Raw genomic sequence first — 23,006 nt, 5'->3', positions numbered from 1 at the left:
ATTGTGAAGTGGAACGAAATCTATTGGATAATTTAAACTTTTTTAGCAAATAAAAAACTGAAAAGTGGTGCGTGCAAAATTATTCGGCCCCTTTACTTTCAGTGCAGCAAACTCACTCCAGAAGTTCAGCGAGGATCTCTAAATTATCCAATGTTGTCCTAAATGACTGATGGTGATAAATAGAATCCACCTGTGTGTAATCAAGTCTCTGTATAAATGCACCTGCTCTGTGATAGTCTCAGGGTTTTGTTGAAAGCGCAGAGAGCATCATGAAGACCAAGGAACACACCAGGCAGGTCCGTAATACTGTTGTGGAGAAGTTTAAAGCCAGATTTGGATACAAAAAGATTTCCCAAGCTTTAAACATCCCAATGAGCACTGTGCAAGCGATCATTTTGAAATGGAAGGAGTATCAGACCACTGCAAATCTACCAAGACCTGGCCGTCCCTCTAAACTTTCAGCTCAGACAAGGAGGAGACTGATCAGAGATGCAGCCAAGAGGCCCATGATCACTCTGGATGAACTGCAGAGAACTACAGCTGAGGTGGGAGAGTCTGTCCATAGGACAACAATCAGTCGTACACTGCACAAATCCGGCCTTTATGGAAGAGTGTTAAGAAGAAAGGCATTTCTCAAAGATATCCATAAAAAGTCTCGTCTAAAGTTTGCCACAAGCCACCTGGGAGACACACCAAACATGTGGAAGAAGGTGCTCTGGTCAGATGAAACCAAAATCTAACTTTTTGCCCACAATGCAAAAAGATATGTTTGGCGTAAAAGCAACACAGCTCATCACCCTCAACACACCATCCCCACTGTGAAATATGGTGGTGGCAGCATCATGGTTTGGGCCTGCTTTTCTTCAGCAGGGACAGGGAAGATGGTTAAAATTGAGGGGAAGATGGATGCAGCCAAATACAGGACCATTCTGGATGAAAACCTGTTGGAGTCTGCAAAAGACCTGAAACTGGGACGGAGATTTATCTTCCAACAAGACAACGATCCCAAACATACAGCAAAATCTACAAAGGAATGGTTCACAAATAAACGTATCCAGGTGTTAGAATGGCCAAGTCAAAGTCCAGACCTGAATCCAATCGAGAATCTATGGAAAGAGCTGAAAACTGCTGTTCACAAACGCTCTCCATCCAACCTCACTGAGCTCGAGCTGTTTTGCAAGGAAGAATGGGCAAGAATTTCAGTCTCGATGTGCAAAACTGATAGAGACATACCCCAAGCGACTTGCAGCTGTAATCGCAGCAAAAGGTGGCTCTACAAAGTATTAACGCAAGGGGGCCGAATAATTTTGCACGCCCCACTTTTCATTTCTTTATTAGTTAAAAAAGTTTAAAAAATCCAATAGATTTCGTTCCACTTCACAATTGTGTCCCACTTGTTGGTGATTCTTGACAAAAAATTAAAATTTTATATCTTTATGTTTGAAGCCTGAAATGTGGCAAAAAGTTGAAAAGTTCAAGGGGGCCGAATACTTTCGCAAGGCACTATATAGATATATATATATATATATATATATATATATATATATATATATATATATATATATATATATATATATACACTTTAACTGTGTTGGAAGGTGGATTTCTGGTTTGAAACTCAAAATAACAAGTACAATATAAAATTCAGTAGTTCAATTAACGAGGGAGGAAGCACAGTTCATAGGTAGGTGGAATGTTTCCAAATCCACTCATTTGTGGTGTAAGGTCTAGATCTTGTGGGTCTACTGGGGATTTCAAGGTGAAGTTCTGTAAAATTGTAGTGAAAAACAAGAAGGCCGCGTACACACGCGCGGACTGTTCGCCCAACTTTGTCCGTCCAACAGTTTCGGCAAACAGTCCGCTCAAACTTAGCATGGACGGACATGGCCACACACGACGGACGAACAGTTTGCTGAAACCATGCGCGATGACGTGAACGGCACGTACGACGGGACGAAAAATACGACGTCCTATACACTGCATTATAGCTTTCGGCGTGAAAATCCTTTCTGAGCATGCGCGCAACTTTGTTTGACGAACAAGCCTACACACGAGCGGGCTGTTCGCTGAAACAAGGTTTCAGCGGACAGTTTTACGGAATTTCCGAAAAACCTTGTCCGTCCAACTGTCCGCTGAAACTGTCCGCTGAAAGCCCACACACGAGCGGACTGTCCGCCCAAACACTGTTCAGCGGACAAAGTTGGACGAACAGTCCGCCCGTGTGTACGCGGCCGAAGAGCTCCATTTTTGCAAGACCTTCACCCAGACAGATCCGCTTCCCTGTGAAGCGAAAGAGAATTATAAATGGATTAAAAAAACAATTACTGATGGCATTTAGTGGAAGTGTAAAATTAAAGAATTAGACTCAAGAATTAGCCTTTCTAAAATTGAAATATCAATTGAAACTATGCTTAAAGCGGACCGTCAGTCATTTTTTCAACTTTACATCTATTAAATCTTCTGCCCTTGTTGTTTTAACTTTGGATTGTAAAATATTTTTTTGCTAGAATGTTAATATTTTTATTGTGATAAAGTTGTAATTGCGTTCATTCTTTTGCGGCGGTGGTTAACCGAACCCTCCCCAATTGAAGGATGAATATTCTAATGATAGGCTACAGGAAAATGGCCATGGTATACATTGACATGGGCTATGGAAAAAATGGTAGCGGTAACCGCTATATAAATAATGGGATATTCGTTAGCCAATCACATCTCCCTGAGGAAGTCACAAGGAGTGCCAAAACTAGTGGGAGGGACCTGAGAGGCTGACGATTGCAGAAGAAAGAAGGGACAGTCTGAGTGTAACAGGCGGAGGGAGTACTGATGGCTGGGGCTGCAGAGCCGGTTGAAAGGTGAAACATTCGTCCTAGCACAGTTGCACATGTAATATATACATGCCTGGCTAAGTTTATCCAAATGTGAGTGCATATATGTTGTACAATTTTTTAATACATTTTTAAAAATGATAAAGCACTATTGCAAGAGCTGTGTGCTTTGCATGTGGTCGTTGTGATTGGAGTTCACAGACAGCATTAAGGAGGCATAATACTTAGCCCACGTACACACGGTCGGAGATTTTGCCAACCACAATCCGTCGGACTAAATCTGACGGATTGTGTCCGAAACTGTTGCATACACACGGTCGGGCCAAGTTGTCTGATTTAGCAGTTGCCAAGAACGCGGCGACGTAAGCCGTGTACGGCGGGACTAGAAAAAGGAAGTTCAGCTCCACGTCCGGCACCCTTTGGGCTCCTTCTGCTGATCTTGTGTCTATCGCCTGTTAGTAGAAGTTTGGTGAGAGACGATTCGCTCTTTTCAGATTTGTGATTCAGATCGCTACAGCTCTTCAGTTTCTGCTTGTCTTTGCGTATCTGATAATCAGTGCGTGCAGTCAGTAAGTATTTGTTGATCATTGTGGACTATATCTTGGTATAGTACGCTTTGAAAGGCATTTCTTATTGTCTGCTTGCTTCTGCTATTCAGGTCGTTCTTTCAGGCTTTGCTGTTTATCTGTGCTTTCTGGTGTCCGTTCTAACCAGCCGACCGCTTTCAAACCATGTTTCCTCTACGTACTCGTCGTAGAGTTTCTGCTGTGCAGGGGCTTCGTGTTGGGGTTGTTACTTTGACACAAGCCCGGTCCATGAACAGGGAGGGGAGGCGTTTGTGGACCAAGAATTGGTTGCACCAGCGTCACCAGTTCTCCCACATGCCTTTGCTCTGTGAGATCCAGGAGAATAATCCTGATGATTTCAGGAATTATCTCCGGATGACAGACCCCGTTTTTCACCGTCTGCTGGCTTTGCTGACTCCTTATATCACCAGGCAGGATACCTGCATGCGGCAAGCCATCACTCCGGAGCAGAGGCTCATCGCCACGTTGCGCTACTTGGCGACTGGGAGAAGCCTTCAGGACCTCAAGTTCTCTAAAGGCATCTCCCCCCAGGCTCTGGGGATCATTATTCCAGAGACCTGTTCTGCCATAATTCAGGTCCTGCAGAAGGACTATATGAAGGTAAGTTTTATCCTTTAACATCACATTCTATGTATTTCATGATTGCTAATGTCTTGCATTTCTTTCCTCATTCCCTAATTTCCATCATTGCAATATGCTCTAATTCATATGCTCTGCCCCTTTGTCCTCAGGCATATTTGCCTCACTAACTTCCCCACCATGCTCTTCTTGGCCCATAAAACTATAGTCTAGTCACTTAACAATGTCTTTTGTCAGCTCCATAGTATTGCTTTACCCTAAACGCCCCCTAAAATGTCTACAAATGTGATGTGTGTGCTTCAATTCATGCAGAGTGTTTTTTTTGTGTTTTTTTTTGGGGGGGGGGGGGGGGTTGGGCCAAACTCATTAGGATCCCCCCAACTGCTAGCTCAGCTGATAGCAATCCTCTATCTGCTGACTTTACCAAACTCAATACACATTATACCTACCTTTTTGATGCTCACATTTATGGATGAATTCACCTAAGCATGTAGTGCAAGGGCCTGCCTCAATACTTTCTATTTTTTTTTTTTTTTTGGGTTTTAACCTATTAATTATCTGGATATGTAATATCAGAATGTCAAAAAGTGCTTACATTTTGGTAAATTTTTGTTATTCTGACACTTCTTACCTGTCCCGTGGGCTGCCAATAGTGTAACTAAGGAGGGGCTTCCCAAAGTATCACACATTATTTAGCCATTCAGCTCTCAATCAAGTGGAGAGGGTTACCTGTCCTAAACATCCCCCCCTCATTTTTTAGCAAGGGCCCATCAGATGGGGGGGATGGAGGGGTGATGACTCTCATAAGGGGACATTAGACTTTAGGCTTTAAATACTCAGTTCCCAAAATGTTTAACTAATTTTGTCACAAAATGTTTGTGTGTAATCTGCTTGGAATGTTGATTGGTCAAATTACTAATTTTTGTTCTTTTTTCACTCCACAGTGTCCTTCAACGCCACAGGAATGGCAGACTGTGGCCTCCCACTTTGCCAGTCGTTAGGACTTTCCCAATTGTGGAGGAGCAATAGATGGGAAGCACGTCCGCATCGTCCCACCACCCAACTCGGGTCATACTATTATAACTATAAGGGGTTTCATAGTATCGTGATGTTGGCGGTGGTGTCTGCGACATATGAGTTTTTGTATGTGGACGTGGGGCAAAATGGACGGATGTCGGATGGTGGAGTGTTCTCACGGACAGAGTTCTACTGGCATCTCCAGAGTGGCAGTCTGGGCTTTCCACCCCCAGAGGAGAATCAGGAAGGACTCCGTTCGTCTTCGTCGCGGATAAGGCGTTTGCCCTGGCGAACCATCTGATGCGGTCCCCATGAGGACCCTCACCCCAGACCAGAGGATTTTTAATATCCGCCTGTCCAGAGCCCAAAGAGTGGTGGAGAACACTTTTGGTATACTGGCCAGCCGGTTCCGCCTTTTTCTTACGCCTATTCACATGGTGGAATACAAACTGAATCACATAGTGCTGGCGTGCTGTGTTCTTCACAATTATTTGAAAAAAGTTTCTGCGAACTATGCGGTCTCAGTTGGCCAACAAGAAGCAGACTTGATGGACAATGCAGATAACCTCACGGGCCTTCAACATGCTCATCCTGGCTTGCCCCCCCAAAGCGCCCGTGAGGTTAGAACACAATACATGGACTACTTTGTGGGTAGAGGGGGCCATTGATATGCCAGACAATGTCTGAGCGGCATTTTAAAAAAAATGTTTTATCTGAAACTCCTTCATTTACTGCTTGGCTTGGTTTTATGTGTCTCCTAGGTATAATTAGGTTTTATCAAGTTGTGCCTTTTTCACCAACAGTGCAAACCCAAGTTCAGAGCGAGATGAGGGGACAGTCTCTTCTTCAGATAATGTTATTATGTTGTGGGTCTGCTACACACACACCTTCTTTTTTGGTAACTAATGTATGTAGTGCATTACTGACCCAAATCGTGCTCATTTTCAGCACCATGGCAGGAAAATGGCATGATTGTCAAAATTTATACATCACTGTGGGTGTTTTTTTAGTAAAGGCCCATCCACTATGCACTACAAGTGCACTGCAAAAGTACACCTGAAACTGCCCTGGGAGTGCAAAGTGGAGTTGCCTTTAGTAAATCACACTCCTTCTCAGCACAAACTTAAATTGTACTCCAAATACATTTTTGTTGCCATGAAAAAGGAAGCCACACATTGTTGCTAATTTAACTGTTTAATCCAACCACATTCACATGTGCGTTTTGAAAAGGTTTTTACAACCAACCAAGAAATTGTGTGTTTCCAAAACTGAGTTTAATAAAAATTTTGTTTAATTGTTGTTTTTGTGTAAACAGGCATGTATCTAACTGTAAAATACAGAACACAGGAACTTACAAAGTTCAACTTTGAAAAGTGAAGACAATATTAGACATGAGTATGTACAAACACGTCTGATCTTGCCTTCATCACATGGGGTGTCACCCCTGAAAAATCAAAATTTTGAAGATGCACACAGTGTGTCAACATGTGCTATTTCCCATCATGGGGGATCAATGTACATGCTTTGGGGCTGCAACCCGTTCATCTAAGACACTTTACACAAAACACATACATTGATCCCCCATGATGGGAGATAATGCATGTTTACACACTCTGTGCATCTTCCAAATTTTAATTTTTATGAAATACAACATTTTGTTAGTAAAATTCCAAAAATAAGACCCTATCTAGTTTGGGGTGTTTCACACTCTCCCCAAAACATCAATGATGTTTTTCAAATTTCAATTAACATCATTGATGTTTTGCAGGATATGTTCCCAATCCCGATTGCACCCCATTATCTCCCCGATCTGGGCACTTTCACTGGTAAAACGGAAATCTTCTTCCACATCACCTACAAAACAAAAAAAAAACACCATGTAATATAAATATGGTAACATACATTGATGAGCTTACCGGAAGCTGTGTTCTCCGACACTCACCTGTTGTGGTGACAATTTGCCCAACCTGCATGATCTCTCCTTCCTCCTCCTCCTCCTGCTCCTCTATTTGTGCTTTTGGAAGTTGTCCTTCTTTGTGAGGGGTGGTGTCCCTGGTGTCCTCATACTTGCCGAGTCTTCTCTCCCCTATGAGATTTCGAAAAAATAAAGAATGAGCACACAGAGGGAAGAATTAACAATATGAAACATTGTTTGGAAGTGTTGTTCAATTGTTTTTTTTGGCCGAGCTTCAAGGTCATAACATTATTGGGGACACTGTGTTCAGCTAGAATACTTACCGGAAGAACGATGTTTCCTACGAACTAATGAAACCATGAACTTGAAAGTGGCCATTTTAAAATGCACAACATGAACTCAAAGCACATGGAGCAGTATGCAAGCAATAATAATCATATGAACACACGACAACTACTTACTTTTGTCAAGAACACGCTTGATCCTTATGTACTGCTCGTGCTCCCTCAGTTTCAGGTCTGACCAGCGTTTTCTCAGTTGATCCATGGATCAGTGTACCACAAAATTAGGCAGAAGAATCTTCACAACTTTATTCATGATCTTGGCCTTTCTGATATTTGGGTTTGGGTAAGGTCCATACTTTCCATCATAGTCGGTCCTGTTCAATATGTCGACCATCTCCAACATCTCTCCAAAAGACATATTTGTGGCCTTAAATCTTGTCTTCCTGGATCGGGACGTTTCAGGCTCCGGGCTTTCCTCACCCTCCTCCTCGTTAGTGTAATTATTAGTGCACACCTGTGTTCTCTCCGCCATGTGCTCTCCCCACTGCGCCGGAAGCGAAGGGGCAGGGAATAGTCTGGAAAGAACGTCAGGGGCGGGCGGAGTTGCACGCATGCGCACTGTATATAAAACGTAACACGCGTGTGTCGTCCGTACGATCTGTGAACAGAGGGAGAAGCTGAGGCGACGAACGTGCAAACAAAGGTAACATTTTGAACTTGGCACATCACTAGGCTACAGTGCTTATAGATTGAGGCCTGCATTAGTGGAGTTTAGCCTGACATTAGGGTTTGTCTTGTGTTTGTGTCTTGCAGACGTTATGGACGGCTTTAATGACTATAGCTTCCTCCCTCTGTTCATCGATAAATACAGAGACATGCCAATCCTGTGGCGAAACACGCACCCTTTGTATAGTAACAGACCAGAGAGGAAGAGGAAGGCAGCACTGTTGGAACTGGTTGAGTTTGTGAAGCCGGTGGTCCCCAGGGCAGATGACAAATATATCAAAAAGAAAATTGGGAACCTCAGGAGTACATATCTGAAGGACAGGAATAAGGTGCTGAAGTCCATGAAATCTGGAGCTTCAGCAGCTGAGGTTTATGTCCCCACCCTGTGGTATTATGACAGGATGAATTTTCTGGCAGACCAGGCTGAGGCCAGAGAATCCCTCTCTACTCTTCCTTCCTATGCTCCATTCCACACCTGATGAGTCTTCCGACGCCCAACCTGGGCCTTCCACTCAGGAAGAACTGGAGGAGCCCAGCTTGAACCAGGTATAGTATTGTTGTACATATTTGTGGAGTCAAAATGAATGATGTTTACTTGATTTCTGATCCCTAATTGGTGAGTTTTGAAAGTGTTTCACATATCAATAGACAGTAGTGGCCAAAACCTTTGGGACAAGAAAGAAAAATGCTGGGCTCAGAATGATAGTCTTTTCTATTGGTTAACAATTTGCAACAGTGTTGATGTGAAAATTGTGTGTGTTTGATGAACCAAAAACTCAAACGATGTCCCTTTTTTATACACAGGAAGAACTCAGCCAGGACCAGGAGGGTGTGGAATGCAGCAGCCAGGAGGTGGCTGTGGAAAGTGGCAGCCAGGAGGAGGCGGGGGTAAGCGGCAGCCAGGCGGTGGGCAGCCAAAGGAGCCTCACCGAATGCCAGGTCCCTCCCCTCCGCCTTCCACGCAGAAGGGCGAGAAAGGGGGGGAATGTTGAGGAGTCGGCCCTGAGGCTGATTGGTGGGGCTTCTGCGGCACTCCAAGCAAAACCCACCTACCAAGAGGCCTTTGCCGCCTTGGTTGCATGCAAGCTTGAGAAAATGGAGCAGGGGCAACAGATCTTGTGTGAGCAGGTTATTCTCCAAACCCTCAACACGGGTCTGTTGGGCCAAATGACACCAGAAACACACTTGTGTCGTTTGGCCCATGCCCCTGCTCCTCCTCCTCCTCCCCCTCCTCCTTCTGCCACACCTCCAGCACCACAGCCACAGCCTGGAAGGAAGCGTGGAAGGAAGACCAGAGTGTGATGACCTGGGTTCAGTCTGGTCTGACAGAAGATGCAGCCTGTTGTAGTACCACAGCCTGGGAACATAGATGTCATCTGCTGCTGTTCCGGGTTTCATGGACTTCAGGACCAGACTTCTCTCCCTCAGATATGTACTCCTCAGGCCACCAATTTTTGCGTTGAAATATTTGATGTGTGCCCTGGGGGCCCAAGGCTTCACGAATCTCCCCAGTTTCAACATTGCTGCCTCCCTCTTTATCTGTTACTGACACCGAAATAAAGGTATTTTTTGTTTGGATGAAATACTTGCGTATGTGTTTTACTTCCAAAAGTACAGTTTATTTGTGAGCAGGCAGGTACATTTCCAAAAAACAAAGTGAAATAAATAACAAGGGGTGTTAACACTAAACAACCTCATGTAGCTTAAAAAAGAAAAAGAAAATCTAAAAAATAGAATAATGTTGTTATTGTAAGTTTACACAAAAATAAAAAAAATTAAATAAGGAGAAATGAGCAAAGTGTCTTTAAAGGAGATTTTTAGGCAACCCCCCCCACCCTCCAAAAAACATCCAAAAAAGAATAAACCAAATCTAAAATTGTGTAGATGTGACGCAAACTAAAATTGTATTGCTGAAATGGTTAAAAAAGAGTAATGAAATCCGTTCGGGAGAAGTGTGTGTGACTATGAGCATCAAAAGAAGTTCGTTCTTGCAGCATTGTAAAGAACAAGAGAATGCGCTTGATGAATGAATTTTTAACATTGCAGCGTGACGAATGTGCTATATCGCTTACGAGCAGTAGTTTTACCTGAACGAGTGCTTCCGTGTCGGAATTTGAATGTGAGCATGCGTGGCACTTGGTCCGATCAAAATGCTCTACACATGATCGGATTAGGTCCGACCGGCCCAGTTGGTCGGGAAATATTTCCAACATGTTGGAAAATTGGGTCCGACGGAGATTCGGACGGAATCAGTCCGATGCATACCACACACAGTCGGATTATCTGACGACACGGTCCGATAAGACGCATTCCGACGGATTCTCCGACCGTGTGTACAGGGCTTAAGAGGTGATCGATGTGACTGAAGCTTACGGCATCTTTTAAGGAGGAGGAATACCAGGAGGAGAGCTCCAGAGGATTAACCATTTTCAAAGGCACATATGTAAAGTCTATATGGTGCGGGCACAACCGGTGGAGGGAGCACAAGGATTTTGAGAATATACACAGAGGTGGATGATTGTGGAGAGATCGTTTCATCTATAATTGTTTTTATTTTTCACATAATGGACTGGCACGATGCTTTCACTATCATTTGATTTACATAAGGACACTTTGTGGAGACCTATTTGGAACGTTGCACTTTATATTGCTTACAATTGTATAGTATTCATTATATTCCTAAGGGACATTCCTATGTCTATTTAGTTTAGCGCTGCACTTATTTTATTATTTTTTATTATTATTGTCTTTTTACATTATTTAAGGAAGTGTGGAAAGTGTAGGCAGCTTCACTGTTTTAGCATAGCAGCTTGCAAGTTTTCACATATTCATGTTTTAGGTCACAGCAAGTTGTTCTCTATGGGGTAGTTGGGGTTTGCCTGTCCATTTCCTTCCGACTGTCATCTGATCCAGTCCAACCCAACAGAATAATGGGGAATATATTCCTATCCGTCTGCTTTTAGTGGACCGGATCGGATGCCAGCAGCTGTCAGCAGACACATGTCCGCTGGCATTGGCCGCACCATACAGAACAATGGGTGTTCTGATTGGATCTGCCTGAAAAACTGACAGGCGGACCCAATTGGTCTTAATCTTTGACAAACAACCTAGAAGTTGATTGGTTTCTACGTACAACCGCACCAGATTTTGCACTTTTAGTAAATTAACCCAATTGTAATCTCTGTGCATTCATGCTGGATTTTAAATAAAAAAAGATGCACAAAAAAAAGACTCTGTATCAAAAAGTCCCACCCCCCCAGCAACTTTTTTTATTCTCCACTACAATTTGGTTTGAAATAACTCCTCATTTTCTTGTACTGCTCTTTCTTGTCAGTAGTAGAGTTGGTCTTACCGTCCTAGTTGATTTTTCCTGTAGCTTACATTGCAACAAATATAATTCAAGTCTAGCTATTTCTGCACTCCTGGCTACCTTTATTTTACTACCAGGTGAAACATATTTTATGATTGAGTATCTTGTTTACTTACATGTATGGTTTATATATTTTAAGGCAGTGGTGGCCTGTCCATTAGGGGCCCACGGGCACTGCCCCCCCCATCCATGCATCAGGCCCCTTAATCTACATGCATGCAGGGCGCCGGATGCATGGATTCCAATTAGGTGTGTTTGTTTAACCACTTCAGCTCCGGACCAATAAACACCTTAAGGACCAGAGGTCTTTTTGCAATTTCGCACTGCGCTGCTTTAACTGGTAATTGCGCGGTCATGCAATATTGCACCCAAACGAAATTTGCGTCCTTTTCTTCCCACAAATAGAGCTTTCTTTTGATGGTATTTGATTGCCTCTGCGATTTTTTTTTTTGCGATATAAATGGAAAAAGAGCGAAAATTTTGAAAAAAAAAGATATTTTCTTCTTTTTGTTATAAGAAAAATCGAATAAACTAAATTTTAGTCATACATTGAGGGCAAAATTTATTCAGCCACATGTCTTTAGTAAAAAAAATGTCAATAAGCGTATATTTTTTGGTTTGCGCAAAAGTTATAGCGTCTACAAACTAGAGTACATTTTCTGGAATTTACACAGCTTTTAATTTATGACTGCCGATCTCATTTCTTGAGGTGCTAAAATGGCAGGGCAGTACAAATCCCCCCCAAATGACCCCATTTTGGAAAGTAGACACCCCAAGGAAATTGCTGATGGGTATGTTGAGCCCATTGAATATTTATTTTTTTTGTCCTAAGGGATTGAATAATGACAAAAAAAAAAAAAAAAAATTTTTTTACAAAAAGTTGTCACTAAATGATATATTGCTCACACATGCCATGGTTATATGTGGAATTGCACCCCAAAATATATTCCGCTACTTCTCCCGAGTATGGCGATACCACGTGTGTGGGACTTTTTGGGAGTCTAGTCGCGCAGGGCACCCCGAAAACCAATCACCACCTTCAGGATTTCTAAGGGTGCAAATTTTTGATTTAACTCCTCACTACCTATCACAGTTTCGAAGGCCATAAAATGCCAAAATAGCACAAAACCCCCCAAAATGACCCCATTTTGGAAAGTAGACACCCCAAGCTATTTACTGAGAGGCATGTTGAGTCCATGGAATATTTTATATTTTGCCACAAGTTGCGGGAATATTACAAACTTTTTTTTTTTTTGCACCAAGTTGTCACTAAATGATATATTGCTCACACATGCTATGGGCATATGTGAAATGACACCCCAAAATACATTCTGCTGCTTCTCCCGAGTACGGGGATACCACATGTGTGGGACTTTTTGGGAGTCTAGTCGCGCACGGCACCCCGAAAACCAATCACCACCTTCAGGATTTCTAAGGGTGCAAATTTTTGATTTAACTCCTCACTACCTATCACATTTTCGAAGGCCATAAAATGCCAAAATAGCACAAAACCCCCCCAAATGACCCCATTTTGGAAAGTAGACACCCCAAGCTATTTACTGAGAGGCATGTTGAGTCCATGGAATATTTTATATTTTGCCAAAAGTTGCGGGAATATTACAAACTTTTTTTTTTTTTGCACAAAGTTGTCACTAAATGATATATTGCTCACACATGCTATGTGCAGAAGTCAAATTACACCCCAAAATAAATTCTGCTGCTTCTCCCGAGTACGGGGATACCACATGTGGGGGACTTTTTGGGAGCCTAGCCACGTACGGGACCCCGAAAACCAAGCACTGCCTTCCGGATTTGAATATAAAATGCTATAAAAAACAAACTAACCAGAGTCACCCGTAACACTTATACGGTGATCAGTGGTGAAAGGGTTAACTAGGGGCAATCAGGGGGTTCAAATTTTTATTAGGTAGTATATGGGGGTCCCTGGCGCTATATAAAAACCTGACGGGGAACCTAAATAACTAACTGGCTAACCAGCGTCACCAGTGACACTTATACTGTGATCGCTGGTGAAAGGGGGTGAAAGGGTTAACTAGCAGCAATCAGGGGGTTAAAGCCATTATTGGGTAGTATATCGGGGTACCTAGCGCTATAAAAACCTGGCGGTGAACCTAAAAAAATAACTAGCTACCTAGCGACACTAGCGACACTGATGCAGCGTTCAGAAAAATTATCGCTTAGTGACACTGGCAAAAGGGGGTGAAAGGGTTAACTAGCGGAAATCAGGGGGTTAAAACCATTATTGGGTAGTATATCGGGGTACCTAGCGCTATAAAAACCTGGCGGTGAACCTAAAAAAATAACTAGCTACCTAGCGACTGTAGCGACACTAATGCAGCGATCAGAAAAACGATCGCTTAGTGACACTGGCAAAAGGGGGTGAAAGGGTTAACTAGCGGAAATCAGGGGGTTAAAACCATTATTGGGTAGTATATCGGGGTACCTAGCGATATAAAAACCTGGCGGTGAACCTAAAAAAATAACTAGCTACCTAGCGACACATGCAGCGATCAGAAAAATGATCGCTTAGTGACACTGGCAAAAGGGGGTGAAAGGGTTAACTAGCGGCAATCAGGGGGTTAAAAACATTATTGGGTAGTATATCGGGGTACCTAGCGCTATAAAAACCTGGCGGTGAACCTAAAAAAATAACTAGCTACCTAGCGACTGTAGCGACACTAATGCAGCGATCAGAAAAACGATCGCTTAGTGACACTGGCAAAAGGGGGTGAAAGGGTTAACTAGCGGCAATCAGGGGGTTAAAAACATTATTGGGTAGTATATCGGGGTACCTAGCGCTATAAAAACCTGGCGGTGAACCTAAAAAAATAACTAGCTACCTAGCGACACTAGCGACACATGCAGCGATCAGAAAAATGATCGCTTAGTGACACTGGCAAAAGGGGGTGAAAGGGTTAACTCTAGGGGCAATCAGGGGGTTAAATCTTTATTGGGGGGTGATAGGGGGCTACCCTGGACCTAACACTAACTGTCCTGACAGTTTTTACTGTCACAACTGACACTGAATGCATTGATCAGTAAAGAAATGATCAATGCAATCAGTGACACTGTGACTGGGGGGGGAGGGGGGGCGGGGGGGGGATCGGGGGGCGATCGGGGGGGGGATCGGGGGGGGTTTGTGTGCCTGTGTGTACCTACATGTCAGTGTAGTGTTGGTGCACACTTACTTTTACTGTTCTCCTCGTAGTCCGGTCAAAAAGACCGCCCCGAGGAGAATGACATCACTTCCTCCTTCCTGTGTAAACAATACACAGGGGAGGAAGCTTCTCATTGGCCAGGAGCGATCCAGAGGGGGTGGCCGAAAACCAACGGCCATCCCCTCATCACGGAGCGCTCCTGGACCGAATCGGACCGCCGTATCCAGCGGGAGGGGGTCCGATCGGACCCCCCACCCGCTGGAAGGCAATCACGTAGATGTACGTGATTATGCCTGCCTGTGCCATTGTGCTGACGTACAATGGCAATACGGCGGTCCTCAAGTGGTTAAAGCACGTGAATAGAGCCAGAGGCTCCAATAGGCTTCAAAAAAGGGTGGGCTCGGGGTGCAGAGCACTGCTCTCCGAACCCACCTAGTTATGTGACAATATGAATAATTCGCTATTGTCACACTGATCCTTCTCCCAGCCAATCAGGAAGCGAGTCCTGAGACTCATCCCTCTTCCTGAAAGGACAGGCAATTCTATTGGACGCCTAGGAGGAGGGGGAGGGAGAAGACGCACAGCAGAAACCACAGTATTGCAGAGGAGAAGGAGACATGCTAGAAGCCGCCGCCCATCGCGATTCGTCTGTTTGGTGCCCAATGCAGAGATCCAGTTCCACAATAGCTGAACAGGTTAGTAAATTGTGACGTACAACAAACTGACAACACTGTAAAGGTGGCATCAAGGACAGACCAATCTAGAAGCCTAAGCCAAAGTACTTGAATGATTACAGCAGGCATGTCCAAAGTCCGGCCCGCGGGCCAATTGCGGCCCGCGGTTCGGTTTTGAACGGCCCGCCTGGTCTTTCTCAATTTAGTGTGCCACCGGAGCAGGGCTGTCAGATGAGCCCAATCCCCAGCACTGTGAGAAGCTCCATGAGCTTCAAAAGTGAAAGTAAAGTGCAGAGGAGTGTGCTGTGCTCTCTGCTTCCCCCTACAGTGCAGTACCCAGCTGAATGAGGAAGCTGCAAAGGTACTGTACTATGCTACAAGCTACATTAGTGTTAAAAAGGGCTTTATTCATGTGTGTGTGTGCACATGTGTCTGTATGTGTATGCACATATGTCTGTATCTGTGTGTGTGCACACATGTGTCTGTATGTGTGTGTGTGTGTACATGTATCTGTATATGTGTGTGTGTGTGTGCACATGTGTCTGTGTGTGTGTGTGTGTGTGCACATGTGTCTGGATGTATGTGTGTGTGTGTGTGCACATGTGTCTGTATGTGTATGTGTGTGTGTGTGCACATGTGTCTGTATGTATGTGTGTGTGTGTGCACATATGTCTGTACGTGTGTGCATTTATGTCTGTATGTATATGTGTGTGCACATGTGTATGTATGTCTGTGTGTGTGCATGTATGTGTATGCGTTTGTCTGTATGTATGTGTGTGTGTGTGTGCACATGTCTGTATATCTATATGTGTGTGCATGTATGTCTGTATCTGTGTGTGCACATGTGTCTGTATGTATGTCTGTGTGTGTGCATGTATGTGTATGTCTGTATGTATGTGTGTGTGCACATGTGTCTGTATATCTGTATGTGTGTGCATGTATGTCTGTATATCTGTAGGTTTGTGCATGTATGTCTGTATCTGTGTGTGCACATGTGTCTGTATGTATGTCTGTATGTATGTGTGTGTGTGTGCGCATGTGTCTGTATGTATGTCTGTGTATGTCTGTATGTGTCTGTAAGTATGTGTATGTGTATGCATGTGTCTGTATGTATGACTGTATGTGTGTGTGTGTGTACGTATGTGTGTGTGCACATGTGTATGTATGTCTGTATGTGTGTGCATGTATGTCTGTAAGTATGTGTATGCATGTGTCTGTATGTGTGTGCGGCGTGCATTTGTCTGCAAGTGTGTGCATGTATCTGTGTGTATGTTACGTTTAATCCGACCCCCCCCCCCCATTCTTATACCATCAAAACTGCTTTTGTAGGGCTTGTGTGTGATATTAGCCAGGACTGCTGCTCCTCTGAAAAGCAATCCATGCACAGATCTCTTTTCAGAGGCATTTGAATGGCGGTAAAGAGGCATTATGTTGCCTCCTCACCACCTGTTTTAAGCCCATAAATGCAACATCTGTGTGGCTGCGTACTGTGTGTGGGGCAGCCCATTAATTTCAATGGACTTCCCTACTCACAAATGCAGGGAAAGAAGTTCCTGAGCTTTTTTTTTTTTCAAATGTGTGGGGTACCATTAAGAATTAACGGTACCCCCTAAAGTGCAGAGCATTGGTCTGTGTGTCGGGAACGAGCGCGACAAGGCAAGAGAATTCTTGTTGGGCCGTGTATTAGTGCTTGGATGGACACACTTAGACCGAATTTTCAATGGTTCAAAGAATGTCAGGCAAAATGGTCGGCCCTCACGCATGTTCACTTCATCAAATCTGGCCCTCTTTGAAAAAAGTTTGGACACCCCTGGATTACAGTAATACAAATTGAAAGTAAAGAGCCACACCATTGATAAGAAGTCCAGTTATTCCAATTTTATTCCAATAAATGTCAGAGGGACAATCCAAAGAGTAGGAATGGACTAGAAGTAAATCAGACTGTTATGCCACGTACACACAACCGGACTTTTTGACAGCAAAGGTCCGATGGAACGAGTCCATCAGAAAAATTTGATTGTGTGTGGGCTCCATCGGACCTTTGCTTACCAAAAATCCAGCGGACTTTAGAAATAGAACATGTTTTAAATTTTCCCACCGGAACTCCGCCGGATCGAAAAATCCGTTTGTGGGTATGCTAGTCTTGACGGATAAAAACCAACGTTAGGTCAGCTATTGGCTACTGGCTATGAACTTCCTTATTCTAGTCCGGTTGTACGTCATCATGTTCAAATCCATCAGACTTTGGTGTGATTGTGTGTGGCCAAGCCCGTTCATTTGGAAAGTCCGTCGGAACTCCGTCGAAAGTCCGTCGGAAAGACCGTCAGCCCTAGTACGTCAAAAAATCCGGTCGTGTGTACGCGGCATAATGCCCCGTACACACGAGAGGACTTATGTCCGACAGACTTCCAAAGGAGTTCCGCCGGAGTTCCGACGGAGTTCTGACAGACTTTTCGGCCGAACGGACTTGGCCACACACGATCACACTAAACTCCGACGGATTCGAACGTGATGACGTACGACCCGACTCGAATAAGGAAGTTCATAGCCAGTAGCCAATAGCTGCCCTAGCGTCGGTTTTAGTCCGTCGGAGTAGCATACACACGAGCGGAGTTTTCGAAGGGGACCGGGTCCGGCGGAGTTCCTTCGGGAAAATTTGAAGCATGCTTCATTTCTAAAGTCCGTCAGACTTTGGCGAATCAAAAGTCCGTTGCAGCCCACACACGATCGGATAGTCTGACGGACTCGGTCCTTCGGACTTTGGATGTTGAAAAGTCCGCTCGTGTGTACGGGGCATAAGTGTTATTTTTTCCCTGTGCAATTACAAGCACAAGTCTTGTCAGCAGCTGGTTTGGCTGGTTATTGAAATAAAGTTGTATCTGGACCTCTTAGCAGTGGTATGGCACTTCAATTTTCATTTTTGTTATATTACACTACAATTCAAGAATCCACCTGCCCAGAAACCTTAATATTTAAATCAACATCAGTTCTTTAAAGAAGTTGTAAACCCTTACAAACCACCTTGACCTGCAGGTAAGCCTAGATTAAGGCTTACCTGTAGGTCCAAGAAATATCTCCTAAACCTACACGGTTTAGGAGATATTTACTAAAAGACAGTCAGTAGACAGCAATATGCCGTTAGTGGTGGCTCCCATGCGCATGCGCCGGAATGACGTCATCACTGCTCCGGCGTTGTGAGTGGCTGGAGCAGCGATACCCGGAAGAAGATGGATGCTCTGTACTACAGGGGACAGCGGTGACATTGCTGGCTCCTGTGTCAAGTAAGTGACACATAATGGGCTACTATGCGATGCATAGTAGCCCATTATGCTTTACCTTTGCAGGGAGACAAAGAAGAAGTAAACCCATCAGTTTACTTCCTCCTTAAGACAGTAATATCAATAAGATAACATTATGGGTCCAGAAATATTTTCCCACATTCCTCAACTATCTGAAAGATTGCCGTGGCTCAGCTTTCTTATTTTTGTTTGATGAAGCCCCTGTTCTCTAGTCAATTAAAATTGCCTGCTGTTTCTTCCTTCAACGTATTAAGTAATACCCAAATTCTCAGAATATTTATGCATCCTGAGAGCCATCACTTCATCTACATGGTGCAATGATACTGGTAATACTATGTGTGTAGTACTATAGATGGCACACATGTGGCTATGTTGATCCTACAGTATTTAGTGATGCATACCTGAAGAGAAGGGCATGAATCCATCATTCCTACGGAATTTGCCATTTTCATCCAAGAAATGTCCAGGATTAAACTCATTGGGGTATTTAAACTGCTTGGGGTCTCGGAGAACAGATCCAAGCACGGCATACACAGTGGTGTCCTATAAAAGTTGATATGATGTTATATAAGATGTAAACCTATACATTTAATAGGGTCAGTCGTTGACTCAGTGTCTGTTCTAAAGACTGAGAACTATATAATCACACCCATATTAGTACTGTAGGATTGTTATCCAGCAATGTGTTCAGATGCCTCCATACTTCCTAATGGATACCAACAAGACAAATATGGATTTACTCTTTCTTTGTTCAGTTTGAGTTTTAGCCTAGTACATGTCTCATTTGATTGTTATTGATTACTGTGATCATAATGGTTTATGCCAGGAAAATGTCCATTAATGTCCATAAAATAAGTAAAAAATAAAATAAAAATGTTATATATATATTGTGACAGTACAGTTCCCTGTCCTAGTAATTGTCGCCCAGGGTTCTCAAATAGGCAGGTTGAGGGGCTCCAGGAGTATTTAATGTGGAGGAATCTGTTTTATCAGTTTCCTCCAAAGTTTGTAAAATCCACTTGGGGACCTGGAGCCCAGAGATTCCATAGCGTTATGGGTGGGACGGAATCTCCAATCCTGGGACCGGGTTTTTGGAACAGCCAGGAGTCTGGCTGGTTGATTGAGCAGGTGGGTCCTGGGCTTATAGCAGAGTCAGGATTAGGGTTCTGGGCTCCACCCAGAGAGACAGGAGGTCTCCTGGAGTCCAGAGTGTGCAGGTGTGCACTAGAGAAAGCCAGAGACACAAGTCTGAGGATCAGAGCAGTGAGGGGCTGCTTTCTAGAGACACTGTGTGTGTGTGTTACAGCTGTGAGCATCTGAGAAAAATGAGAGCCTGAAGTGGAAGGCCTAAGCGGCAAGGAAGCTGAAAAGAGGCACAGTAGTTGTACGGGAACCCTGTTATAAGGCCAAGAGGGCTGATTTGTAAAGCCTAGGTGGCAGTGCTGATGAAGAGAGCCAGGTGGCTTGGCATTTTTCATGTATTGTTTTTTTTGGCAGAAGAACCCCTGTGTGGGCAACCAAGTGCATGTATGAACTTTATGTTGTTCCTTTTTAATAAAAGTGGGCTACCATGCCCTTAAACGAAAGTTCCTGTTCGCTGTGAACTTACTGAAAAGACATCTGCCACTGAGTTAAACACCCCCCAATGTTACAAATATATATCAAAAAAAAAATTTATACAAATAGATCATATAAAACAAAACCAAAGAATTTCCCATCTCAACTTACCGCAATCAACTGAATTGTCCTGTCTAACAGGTAAGCTGAGATGGGAATTTTCTTTGGTTTTGTTTTGCATGCATTGCCCTTCCATGTGCTCCTTGCTGCAAAGGCCAGTTATAGGTGAGGAAAGTAACTATTTATTTGTAGGAAGATCATATAAGCCTGATTGTGACAGAATATAAAGCGGAATGCTTTCATTTCTTCATATTAACCACTTCCCGACCACCTCATGCCGATATACATCAGCAGAAGGGCACGTACAGGCAGAATCATATACCTGTACGTTGTCCTTTAAGAGGCAGCAGGGGTGCACTCGCGCGCCCGCGGGAAGCTCCGTGAGTCAGGTCGCAGGTCCTGTGGACTCGATTGCCACAGGGATACCCGCGATCGCCTCAGGGAGAGGAAGAAAGGGGAAATGCTATAGTAAAAAAGCATCTCCCCGTTCTGCCTAGCAACAAGTGACACTGATCTCTGCTCCCTGTGATTGGAGCAGAGATCAGTGATGTGCACAACACAGCCTCGCCCTGCACAGTTAGCAACACGCCCCTAGGATACACTTAACCCCTACACTGCCACCTCCTGGTTAACCCCCTCACTGCCAGTGACATTTACACAGGAATCAGTGCATTTGCATAGCACTGATTGCTGTATAAATGACAATGGTCCCAAAAATATGTAAAAAATGTCCGATGTGTCCGCCATAATGTTGCAGTCACGATAAAAATCGCTGAACGCCGCCATTTAAAAAAAATAATTATTAATAAAAATGCCATAAAACTATCCCCTGTTTTGAACTTTTGCGCAAACCAATCAATCGCTTATTGCGATGTTTTTTTTTTTTTTTAACCAAAAATATGTAGAAGAATACGTATCAGCCTAAACTGAGGAAAAAAATTTTTTTTATAAATTTTTGGGGGATATTTATCATAGCAAAAAGTAAAAAATAATGTGTTTTTTTTTTTAATTGTCGATTTTTTTTATGTTTATAGCGCAAAAAGTAAAAATTGCAGGGGTCATCAAATACCACCAAAAGAAAGCTCTATTTGTGGGAAAAAAAGGACGTCAATTTTGTTTGGGAGCCACTTTGCACGACCGTGCAATTGTTAGTTAAAACGACGCAGTGCCGAATCGCAAAAGTGCTCTGGTCAGGAAGGGGGTAAATTCTTCCGGGGTTGAAGTGGTTAAAAATTCCATTTTGAAATGTAGATATAGTTCATGACTGTATTGTCACAAGTATGCATTTATTTACATTTCGCTATAGGTAGATAAATTTAGTCTTAGCCCTAAGCCCGACTTTAGTTAAAACCAAACGTGAGGACAGTTAGTATACATGTGTTTATTTATTTAGGATAAAGAAAAAAATGCAGTAACCAATAGAGACCATGAAAAATCAACTATTTACTGATCTATCTTCAAAAAAAAGTGAAATCTGATTTTTTTTTCCATGAATTAATGCACTTTTCATACTATCTCTGTTTTGTGTACTGCCTAAATAAGCTAGCCAAAGGTAGCCAAAAAAATAGGCTGGCACATATTGCTTTACCTTTGGAATGATGAAATCTCGGAAGTGCACATCACGAGTCACTTTGTGGGGGACTCCCAATGGGGAGAGGTCAAGGAATCTCTGAATCTCATGGATCCCAGCATCCATATATGGCATACGAGACCGGTCTTCAATACAAGGAGCCCGATTCCGGCCAATGACATGGTCTATCTCTTTGTGGATTCTTTCTGCAAAAATAGAAGCCATGGAAACAGGTGATTTAAAGCTAAAATAATGTTAATTTAATTATCTGATTTAATTATCAGAAACTTCTTAATTTATAATAAAAAAAATAATTAAAAGGTCTATAATTGAATAAACTTGAGTGGCTGTTTGACAGCCAGTTACAGTATATAGCTTATCTAATGTTTTATAACATGGGAACTAAAATGTTGCTTGATCGAATTAATGTAGTTCTTTATTAGTAGTTTTTTTGTTTTTTTAATACAACTAGTATAAATGACTGATCTGACTATCTAAGCCCATGTCAGTGACAATAAACAGGCATCACACCATTACAGTGCCTTGAAAAAGTATTCACACCCCTTGAAAATTTCCACATTTTTTCATGTTATGGCCAAAAAAACATAAATGTATTTTATTGGGATTTTATGTGATAGACAAACACAAAGTGACACATAATTGTGAATTGGAAGGAAAATGATAAATGGTTTTCAAAATTCTTTACAAATAAATATCTGAAAAGAGTGGCATGGATTTGAAGTCGGCCCCCTGAGTGAATATTTTGTAGAACCACCTTTCACTGGATTTACAGCTGCAGGTCCTTTTGGGTATGTCTCCTACCATCTTTCCACATCTAGCGAGTGAAATATTTGCCCATTGTTCTTTGTAAAATAGCTCAAGCTCTGTCAGATTGACTGCACAGCGTCTGTGAACAGCAATTTTCAATTCTCTATTGGATTTGGGACTGGACCATTCTAACACATGAATATGCTTTGATCTAAACCATTCCATTGTAGCTCTGGCTTTATGTCGAGGGTCGTTCTCCTGCTGGAAGGTGAACCTCCGCCCCAGTCTCAAGTCTTTTGCAGACTCTAACAGGTAATAATTCTAAGATTGCGCTGTATTTGGCTCCATCCATCTTCCCATCAACTCTGACCAGATTCCCGTCCCTTCAGATCTTCCAGAGTTACCATGAGCTCTGCTTCTCTGATTAATGCACTCCTTGCCTGGCCTGTCAGTTTAGGTTTATGGCCATGTCTTGTTAGGTTTGCAGTTGTGCCATACTCTTTCCATTTTCGGATGATGGATTGAACAGTGCTCTG

General features: G+C 43.2%; 1 protein-coding gene across 4 annotated transcripts in view; it reads right to left on the bottom strand.

Annotated features, from left to right (window-relative positions):
- Window positions 1–1,544: 1,544 nt before the first annotated feature.
- LOC143982908 (cytochrome P450 2G1-like) overlaps window positions 1,545–23,006 on the bottom strand; it is a 101,914-nt gene continuing 80,452 nt past the window's right edge. For 2 of the 4 annotated variants that reach the window (XR_013274531.1, XR_013274534.1), the window contains 4 exons: window positions 21,721–21,908; window positions 18,857–18,998; window positions 7,385–7,865; window positions 5,423–7,094 (listed from right to left, as the gene is read on the bottom strand). Coding sequence is in view for 1 of the 4 variants with exons in the window: in XM_077482038.1 (XP_077338164.1) it covers window positions 1,657–1,795; window positions 2,238–2,280; window positions 18,857–18,998; window positions 21,721–21,908 (512 nt within the window). In the remaining 3 variants the exon portion in view is untranslated. Of the gene's footprint in view, window positions 1,796–2,237; window positions 2,281–5,422; window positions 7,095–7,384; window positions 7,866–18,856; window positions 18,999–21,720; window positions 21,909–23,006 lie in introns of those variants that run through there. The other 2 variants (XM_077482038.1, XR_013274532.1) reach the window with 2 other exon arrangements.

Source organism: Lithobates pipiens, unplaced genomic scaffold (genome assembly GCF_037356315.1).
Source record: "Lithobates pipiens isolate NorthernLeopardFrog02 unplaced genomic scaffold, aLitPip1_a1.2 Scaffold_1, whole genome shotgun sequence".
NCBI classification, from domain to species: domain Eukaryota; kingdom Metazoa; phylum Chordata; class Amphibia; order Anura; family Ranidae; genus Lithobates; species Lithobates pipiens.
The sequence above is the reverse complement of the archived record's forward strand: the minus strand, read 5'-3'. Positions and strand labels throughout refer to the sequence as shown.